General features: G+C 46.1%; 1 protein-coding gene across 1 annotated transcript; it reads right to left on the bottom strand.

Moving 5' to 3' along the window:
* Positions 1-8,210: 8,210 nt before the first annotated feature.
* On the bottom strand, positions 8,211-8,785 carry LOC311192973 (basic helix-loop-helix transcription factor scleraxis-like; the record flags this gene model as incomplete). Its single annotated transcript, XM_084265665.1, has 2 exons — positions 8,211-8,261; positions 8,375-8,785. 2 exons carry the CDS (start codon positions 8,783-8,785, stop codon positions 8,211-8,213), a joined length of 462 nt encoding a protein of 153 aa, XP_084121791.1.
* Between the last annotated feature and the right edge of the window lie 1,052 nt (positions 8,786-9,837).

Below are 9,837 nucleotides of genomic sequence, written 5' to 3'. Positions count from 1 at the left end.
TAGCACCTAGCTGGTATAGATACTGACTGTTCCAGAGACTGCCTCCTACATCAGCCAGAAGCTCTCACTTATGCTGTTATCTTTCCCAGCACCTGTTATTAAAGCCTGTCTTTTCCACTCAGGTTTTCTTTGAGCAGTGTGGCAAATAAAAATAACCGGCTGCAGTGGTAATAAACCAGCACGCAGTAGGACCTTACTACCCTGCTGCTTGGCTCCTGTTTCCCATGTATATATCCTGAATCAGTTTGTTATACCTCTTCTCATGATGCTAAACTTTCCATCGTGCGTTTCTGATATGGTAATTACTATTTATCCCTGTATTTAGCGCTTACTCGAGCTCCAACCACTAGCAGCACCACACGTTCTCTAAACATTACCCTTGAAAATGTCAGGGTCTCATAACTTCTTTTTATACTACTGCAGGTGTCTTTGGGAGAACTTTATTAGTTCAGAAGGTACAGACATGCCCTGTCACTGTTACCTCGCTTGGCACTCACAATCTGAAGTCCCCCTCTGTCATTTCATTTGCACAGACACAGTAGTTAAGACTATGTACTACTCTACATAACAGTATTCTTTTAAGCTATAATTTTCAACAGAGTTTCCACCCAGCCAGATGTTTCAGACAGAACTCAGGGAAGTTGTAATAATCACAGGGAATAGTGCTGAAAGGGGTCTAGATGAAGTGTGCATCCTGGGTAAGGTTTGCTTTTCTTGTAAAGGCTTGTGCTGTTTGTGATACAAGACACCTCCAAAATATTTTTTCTGCTTGTCTTTCTCCACCATTTGTTTACACAGTTGATGACTCCTCTCCATGTGCAGTACCATGTATATTTCTATATTGAAATGCATTTTTAAAGAACATTTCTCCTTTTCTTTTTAAGTTCACATCTCATTCCAATCCTACCCTCCAAAGCTATTGCCTGTAAATTTAAATCTTAATCCATCACCCAAACAAATCATTAAAGCCTTCCCCCTAATTCAAGCCAGGAATAGACCTGAGAGGTCCTTCTGACAGAAATAGAGCCCTGCCTCTGACTTTCTCTATTTTGGAAATCCCCTTTATAGGCATGTTCAGTCCCTCCTTTCCCCAGGAACCTTTTTCACTCTTCTGTTGAGATGCATACCTGGCTGCCCTTTGTTTTCATTTGGAATAACAGATCCTGGCACTGCCCAGAAGTACAGACTTGTCCTGTGAAGTCCTTGCATTTTTCAAGTTCTTGTGATTATTCTGTTCTACAAGCTTCCTTTCCAGAGAACCAAAGGCTCATCATTTCATAGAACTGTAGGAAAATCGGATGGAAAAGGACCTCTTGAGTTACTCAATACAGCTTCCACCTTCAAAGCAAGGCGGACTTCAAAGTCAGACCAGACTGCTCGGGGCCTTGTCCCATCAAGTTCTGAAACTCTCCAAAGAGAAGGCTTCCACAGCCTCCCTGGACAGCCTGATCCAGTGCTTAACCAGGCTTGTGGGGAGGAATGTTTTTCCTTAAGTAAAAACAAAAAGATAAATTACCTTACTGCAACTTGTGCCTATAGCTGCTGGTCCTTTCATCGCGTGCCTCTCAGAAAAGCCTGGCTCCACCTTCCCCCATAGCCACTGCAACACTACTGTTAGATCTCTCCCATCTCCATTTTAACCATCCTTCTTCCCTCAGCCTGTCCTAGGTGTGATGTGTCCCAGTCCTCGTGGCTCTCTGCACTGATTACCGCTGCTGAAATCTCTTCTCACCTTTGATTCTAATCTAAAGGATTAATTTGATTGAGCATATAAAGTGAGATGATTCTACCACCCCTTATTTTTTCCTGTTTGGTAGATGTTATCCTCCCCATCCTGCAATTTTTCCTCCTGATAGAGGATTGGTTTTTCAGATAAAAATGAGCTGTGAGAGTTCCTGTTTTCTCTACTTATTTCTTTGCAGACTTCATTATGTTTTGTCTGCTTTTCATACCAAAGACACTATTTCCCTAGGAAAACTTTGCTTCAGTGACACCCTTTCAGGATGGAGCACAGCTGTCTGATCTTATCTGGGCCTGACAGATGCCTCCCCTCTCTGCCAAGCACAGTTCTCTTCTTGAAAGAATTACCTTTTTCTGTAATCTTTGAGTTTAAAAATGATCTGCATACATATGCTTGGAAAGTAGGGTTTATTTTAATAATGTGAAGGGAAGACAATCAGATGTTAGAGAGAGATGCCATAACAAGTAGAATCACTTTTATCACTTACTTGTTTCATCACCCATTTCAGTGTAATTGTCTTATATTGGCTTCTCCTTTGGAAGAACCCATAGCAATTTCCAAGTGTTTAATTAAAACCTCACAACGCTACTGTGATGTGAACACAGGGAATGGATGAGGGAAGATAAGGCCTTTCTAAAGCAGCTGGGATCTGGAGTGTTACATGTACATTTCATCTGGCACCAAAACCATGGGAGACTTTCTTGGGTGCATCATGGTTCACTTACATCATGATGCCAGATCCTTCCAAGGGCTAGATTTCTTTTTGGTTTCTTGTTTGTAGTTGTTTTGTTGTTATTTTAAAATAAATGCTTTACCTCATCTGGCTTCAGGGAGGGTCCACAAAAATTGCCAGTGGCCCAGTGACACAACTGAGGGGTCAGGATATAGAAGCTGGAGGAAAGATTGCCTTAAATTGCCCTTCTGCTGGGGAAAATGCATGCAGGCATCCATCCTAATTTTCAGCTAGCCATAATTTAGGCACCTAGTTGTAGCACAGCAATTCATAAGGACCTTTCCTAGTTGCCTAAATTATGATAAATATCTAAATATTCATCAAAACAATAACAAATTTCCCAGCTCATGCCCAGTTGGCTCCACAGTCCTTGCAGAGCTGAGCATCCAGATGCCTACCTCTCACCTGCAGCTGCTTGGGACTCTCAGACACCGAATACATCTCATATACACCGCTGGCAGGAGAATGAGCAGGGGGCTACAATTAGTGCATTTGTAAGGGATTTCTCTTGGCAGCACAGAGAATATCTTCCCTGGTGGGCTACTGGTTCCTCTTTATCAATGTCCTCTCTCCTTCCTCTCCTGAGGAAATCAGTATTCATTATTACCCTGCAACTTCAAAACTGGGATGAATCTTCAAGGTTTCTGGAGCTCTGTGTTATGTCATAACAGCTAAAGGATTTAATGTGAAATAAGACACTGGGCCTCCTGGCTAGGTATGAATATCCCAATTTTGAAAAAGTTTTTGAAGAAATATGTTCAGAGCAGGCAGTTCAGTTCTTCTCACTGTTAAGTAATCTTTTTTTTCCTTACTTTCACAAAACCCTACAGTATTTTTAATTCCAGTAATAATTTTTCTTCCTCCCCCACAATCCCCTTGTTGATTCTTTAGAAACACTTTTCTTCAACCTTCAAAGGATTCCTGGTATAATATATCCCCCAGATCTTTTGCCTTGGCAGCATACAGCCTTTATTTTAGCTAATTTTATATAAAGCCTTTCTCTTAGCCTTGTATTATCCACAACCCTTACAAGCCATCAAGACATTACTACTCCCTTTTGAAAAGTGGTATTTAGACAACTGTTCTACATTTGTTATTTTGAGAGAGTCTCTCAACATAGTGTCCAGTGTCTCACAGTGCAAGAGGCCAAAGCACAGAGAACAGGGTGGGATTTTTTGTGGAAGGCAGCTGAAGGTCTGTTTTGAAAGGCTCTAGTAACCAATGGCATCAGAGTTTTTTGGGTCTCAGTGGACTCTTGTGGTTTACTCATGGCTTCTGTGAAATGGCTCATGTGGTCTCATGTGGACTATATATAGGGGAGTATGAGCCGATGTAAGATAAAGCACAGTGATTACAGATTTATTATTTACTATTTGCCTTTCAGAAAGGGCCACAGAGAATCATTTTGGTGACTAGAATGTTTTTTCAAAGGGTAAATTTGGCAGAGTTTTAATGTAGTCACTTGAGCAGCTTTTCCTCTTGCAGTGAGGCTCTATTTGCTGCCTTAGGAACCATCAATCCTTCTGGTCACAAGCAGATATCATCCCAAGGAAATTGCTTCTGAACAAACAAGGCACTGACTGCTCATACTTAGGGCTCTTTAGCTCATGTACTTCAACTGTTAAATCAACCTCTTCCCTTCTTCCCCCTCTATCCTTCCTCCATCCTTTCCGTCCCTCCAACTCCCCCTGTGTTTGGCACTTACAATGTCAAACCTGGGATGTATCTTTAGTTCCGCGTTAGAAATCTGAACCTCAATGCGCTGAGCTTTGGTAGCTGGACTAGAAACTGGGGGGATAAGTGGCTTGTGTGTTGGCTGGAGAGCTCAGCCTTGAGTATTAGTGAAGATACTTGGTATGACTTCCACAGTGCTGCTGGGAGGGAGGCCTTACAGGATCAGAATGATGCCTCCAAAGCACAACTGGTGTGTGGCTAACACTGCTGGCCTCATGTGACCATTGTGGCAGCCCTGCAGTACGTACACACATGTACACACTGCTGAAATCCTGTGGGGATAGATTTCAAAATGGTAGAGAAAAAGGTCGAGTACTTGCATCTGAACTGAGATGACTACAGGAGAGAACTAGCCCCTCAGTGTTCACAGTTTATTGTTCAAATTAGTAACAAAAATACCATTTATTTTAGTGAGCACATTTATTTTAGTGAGCACATTTTGCAAACAAATAGAGATTCTTGCAAAGAGGCAGATTTTCCAAGAAGGTACTAGAAAGGAAACTCCCATTTTTTAGGACAGAACTGAAAATATAGTAGTTAACATACTAAAGTACTTTGACTCACATTACAATTAATTCATAAATAGCCAAGAACGCTGTTCAAATACCTCTTTAAACTTAACCAGTAAAAACCAAACAACATGATTTGTTTTGCTTGATGCTGTTTTTATACTGTGATGTACCAGGCTGAGTACAATGATTTATACAAAGTACTATGCTTGGAATATTTTAACAATCATTTAATAGGATCTAAGATCAAATGGTGTATATCTCACCATTTCTGCTTTATTCATGCATCATCTAAATTGAATAGCCAAGTGCTTACAGGAAAACAGATGGGATTGGCATTAGGCATGCCTCTGTTCATACATACAGAACAGAACGTGCTTACAAATGTGTGGACAAAGCAGTGTGCTGCGCAGAACAACAGGGTGCTCAGCATCTCTGAAGAGCTCACATCACTGCTTGGCCATCAAGTAAGGTGCTCGCTCTTGGGTGCCTGTGTTTCAGAATTTTGGCTTATAAATATATATTTGAGCATGCCACAAACAATGCCTCTCCACCAAGTGATTAAAAGATATGGAACTGATCATAGAATCATAGAATCATAGGGGTTGGAAGGGACCTCGAGAGATCATCGGGTCCAACCCCCCTGCCACAGCAGCTCCCCAGCTCATATTGCACATACGATATGACACACGAGCTCATACAGTAAAAATTCAGTGAGATCTGAGCACTCAATTCATCTGTGTCTTTAGAAATTAAATTCTTTTTCCCCTGGGTTTACAGTAAAACCACTACACAGGAACAGCTCAGTCCCCTATCTTCTTTAGTTTCTGGGGTTAGAGAAGTTTTACATTATAAATAAATTCATCAAAAGTAACGATCTGTCCCCACCTGTCCCCATTCAAATACACAGTGTTACATAGATATATATAAAAATGTAGGCTTGTGGTCTGCTCCTCAGAGAAATCACTGTCAGAATTGTTTTGGATAGGTATAATCTGTCTATACCATGAATATTTGGGCCGCAGCGCTCTGGGGCTTAATTCCTGCCATGATCAATCAGTGTCACTGGAATTCCAATATTATTTAGTAGCTGCAACCCTGAGCATTATACCAACATCTTCAAGCCCAGCTGAATTCAACAGTTTGTCCTGAGTAAAGGGAAGAGTTTAATGCTACTCTGAGCCACATAGAACAGGAGAGATGGCTGAGTGTCACTGCAGAGCAGTTTGTATGAATGCCATACAAAAAGAGGGTGATACAACCCCATTTAAAGTGACAACACTAACTTATAAAAAGCCCATGTCAAGTAAGAACAACAAATTCCTGTAGAACTGTGCAAATTATTCAGGAGAGTTTTGACTCATGAGCCTCCAGATAATACTGTGAGGTAAAAGTGGACCTTGCTTTTCTGCCTAACTTCCTTCAGTTATACCCTGATAAATCCAAATATGCTGCATTTACCAAGAATTAATCTTATAGCTCTTAAAACTGCAACAACACCATGACATTTTTAAAACTTAAACCAATTTTATCGATTCTCTGCCGAATTGCACAGTTCAGAGCATACTCAATGCAGAGTTTTCCTAGAATTGCTTCAAACAGCATCATTCCTTGCCATTTTAGTGTCTCATACTGAATGATAAAGCTGGATGAATAGATCATGATTAGCTGTCTGCAAAGCGGGTCAGATGCTTTGGTTTTAACGTGTTCATAAGAAAGTGGAGCTTAACTGTGAGATCAGCTTTAATTATAAAGTAAATAATGTTTTAAAAGACAAAGCTTCAAATTCATTTAAAAAAATAAATCCAGGAAGACACGTTTGTGGAAATCTTTACACATGCACACACACACTGACAGAGTACAAAAATTAAGCAGCACTCTGTATAAACATGAGTTTCAGCCTCACAAATCAGTGCCAAAGCAAAACAAAGATCATCATCTGGCAGCAACTTGAAGCTCCCTATTAAAAAAGAGAAGATTACAGAAACCTTTTAAAAACAGAAAACTTCTCAAGCCAGGAAAATACAGCTTTTAGTAAGGGAACAGACTGACATGACGTAGAATCACTGGGGTTTTGCTTTGGTATTTTTCTTGGTTAGGACTTCAGAGGAGAAGTTTACAGCAGATTCAGTAGGTACAACAGATTTTTCCTCGTGGTGATAAAGGAAAGGCAGTTGGGGTGTGCTGGGGAGGGGAGAAGGAAAGCTAAAGATGTGAAGCTGCATGAGCAATACACCAAGATCTTGTTCTCACTAAGTTCTTCACAATAAATGCCAGAACTTGCTTTCCACTTTTTTAGGGGAAAGGGAGAAAATTCTGCCCTGAAAGAAAAGCAAGCAATGCAGTGCTGCTTCTTCCATCCTCACATCTGGCTGCAGCAGCAGGGCTGGCCCGGGGAACTGAGCAAAAGACATCAAGGGAGGGGGAAAAAAAAGAGGCAAGTATTCTCTGCAGGTGAATTCACCAGTGGTACAGTTTCCAAGCTTTTAAAGAATACTGAGTGCCTTCCAAAATAGCAAGATCAGTTAAGGTCTAATTAAATATATTATAAAAACTATTAAAACCCTTGCAAAATTAAACTAGCTATTTATTTTTTTAAAATCCACTTGCTGGGGTTTAAGATTAGCCTTAGTTAACGTCCAAAAGTGAAAATACAACATGCATATTTGCTTTTTGGACTCACTTCTAAAAAAAAAAGGGAAAAAAAAAGAATACAAGTTAATAAACAGAGGGGAGATAAATGGCATCAGTGATGTACAGGCACAATCTGAGAACGACCTGGGCGGCGGGTAAATGTAGAGAGCCCTTGGGAAACCCTCCCTACCCCTTGCTTGCCAGAATTAGGAATATCCCATGCTATTTAAAGGCCTGGCACGGCTCGTGGTGTTAGTAAGAGCATCGCTTACACAGCGCTTCTCCTCTTCCCTCTGCTGTCCTGGCTACGTCCAGTGCCGCTGTGCCTGTGCACGCCGCGAGCGCCGGGTGCTTTCACTGGAAGTTTCCCAACTTTCTGTGAACACCTTTAAAATGATCCTCCAGCATCGCTCAAACCTGCCCAGCACGTCAGCTGTCGGTGCCAGCCCCCCAGCCCAAGAATGAGCTGGAGGAGTGGGCGGCAGCGCTGCGTGCGGCCCAAGCTGGGCCGAAGGCGTACGGCACGACGTGTCCGTGACAGCTTCCCCTGGCAGGAGACACTGTGTGTTTGGAAGTTCAGGTTTCATCATGCGCCACAGGTTTAGGAGGGATGCGGGGCTCGGCTGCTGAGGTGTAACGTTTCTCGCACTAAAACAGCTGCCGCGCCAGGTGCAACCGTCTCTGCAGCGTTGGGTTTCATGCGCGAGATGCCCTGGGTAGACCCCGGCGCAGGGTGAAACCGCGCCTCGGCTCCGACAGTAACTCCTTTCGGCCTGCGGTACTTCAGTGTAAACACACCGCGCGGTACCCGGCGCAGTTTCACTGTCAGCGCAAGGTTTGTGCGAGGTTCTCGGCCCGTTCAGCATCCACTTAAAGCCGGCCCGGGCAGCGGGTTCTCTCCTTCCCGATGCTGCTGTACGGGGGATAAAGGACGCACGTTAAGGAGACGCCGAGGGCTGTCCCGACCCCGCAGACCCGCAACCACCCTCCGCCCCAGAGGGATGCTCGGGGGCCGGCCCTTACCGGCTTCCGCTGCTCGCTGAGGCAGAAGGTGCAGATGGGCCTCGGTGCGGCGGCGCCCGGCTGCGGGCAGGGCTGCGGGCAGGGTTGCGGGCAGGGCTCCGGGCAGGGCTGGGCGACGGCCGTGCCCTCGGCTTGCCGGCGCTGCAGCAGCAGCACGTTGGCCAGGTGCGAGATGTAGCTGGAGGCCAAGCGCAGCGTCTCCACCTTGGAGAGCCGGCGGTCGGCCGGCCGGGTGGGGATGAGCCGGCGGAGGGCGCCGAAGGCCGTGTTAACGCTGTGCGTGCGGTCCCGCTCGCGGGCGTTGGCCGCCGCTCGCCGCCCGCCGCCTCCCCGCGCCCGCCGCCGCCGCCCTCCGCCCGCCGCCGCCGCCCGCTGTTGCGCCGGGTCCGCCGCCCCCCCGCCGGCCTTCATGGAGCCCGCCGCCGCCGCCGCCCCCCCGCCGGCCGCCCCGTCGCCCCATGACTTTTATGCGCGGCAGGTGCCGCATCGCCCCTGCTCTCGCTGGCCGCCGCTGCCCCGTGTCCCGCCGGCAGCGCGGCGGGTCGTGGTGCTTGACGCGGTTGCTGCTTTTAGCCGGGGGCCGCCGCACCTGTCGCCGCGGCGGAGAGGGGCCCCGGGCTCGTCCCAGCCCCGGGTCCCGCGGGAAGCCCCTCTCCTCCGCGCCCCCGCTGCCGGAAGGGGGCGAGAGGGGCCGTCAGTTTGAGGGACCGCAGGAGTCTTGTCCTGCCCGGCACCCTCCCGGCCGCGCTATGACACAGCCTCAGGCGGGGGGGGATGTGGGGGGGTCTCCTGGTTTCCCGGGTCGGCCAGTGCGATCGGCTCTCGTCGCTTCACAGGGTGTAGAACCAGCTCTGAGTTTGGCCAAGCCTGCAGTGCCGGGCGCTGTTCGAGCTGTGCATACATGGGTGTGTACATACGTGTGTACATGTGTGTACATGTATGTACGTGTGTGTGTGTGTGTTAGTGTGTGTCCATGCGCATGTGTGTATATGTGCACACATGTGTATGTACCTGTATGTGTACATGTGTGTACACATGTGCATGCCTGCGTGTCTATGAGCTGCACTGGGCTAGAAACAAGCACAGGGTCAGATTCCATCACTTTCCCTGGCAAACAACAGACACACACACACACACACACACACACACACACACACACACACACAAATCCAGTTCCCTACTCCGCTCGGAAGGCGTGCCTACCTCAACCGTTTACTTATTAAAAGGTCATCATAAGCACTAGTTGATTACACCTCTTTTCTCCATAAAAACCTGCCAGCCTGCCTGCGCTCCGGAGCTCGTGAAAGGTCACGCCGCAGCTTTTCTCAAATGAATCATCTCTACCTGATTAAGCAGCTCTGACTGACTGACTGGCTTTTTACCGCCCCGGAGGCTTATTTGTGGTGGTGCTGGTGTTGCCTAAATATTAAACCCTTCTTCCCAACCCGGGGCTGGACTAGCAG

Source organism: Gallinula chloropus, assembly GCF_964237585.1.
Source record: "Gallinula chloropus genome assembly, chromosome: 5".
NCBI classification, from domain to species: Eukaryota; Metazoa; Chordata; class Aves; order Gruiformes; family Rallidae; genus Gallinula; species Gallinula chloropus.
The sequence above is the reverse complement of the archived record's forward strand: the minus strand, read 5'-3'. Positions and strand labels throughout refer to the sequence as shown.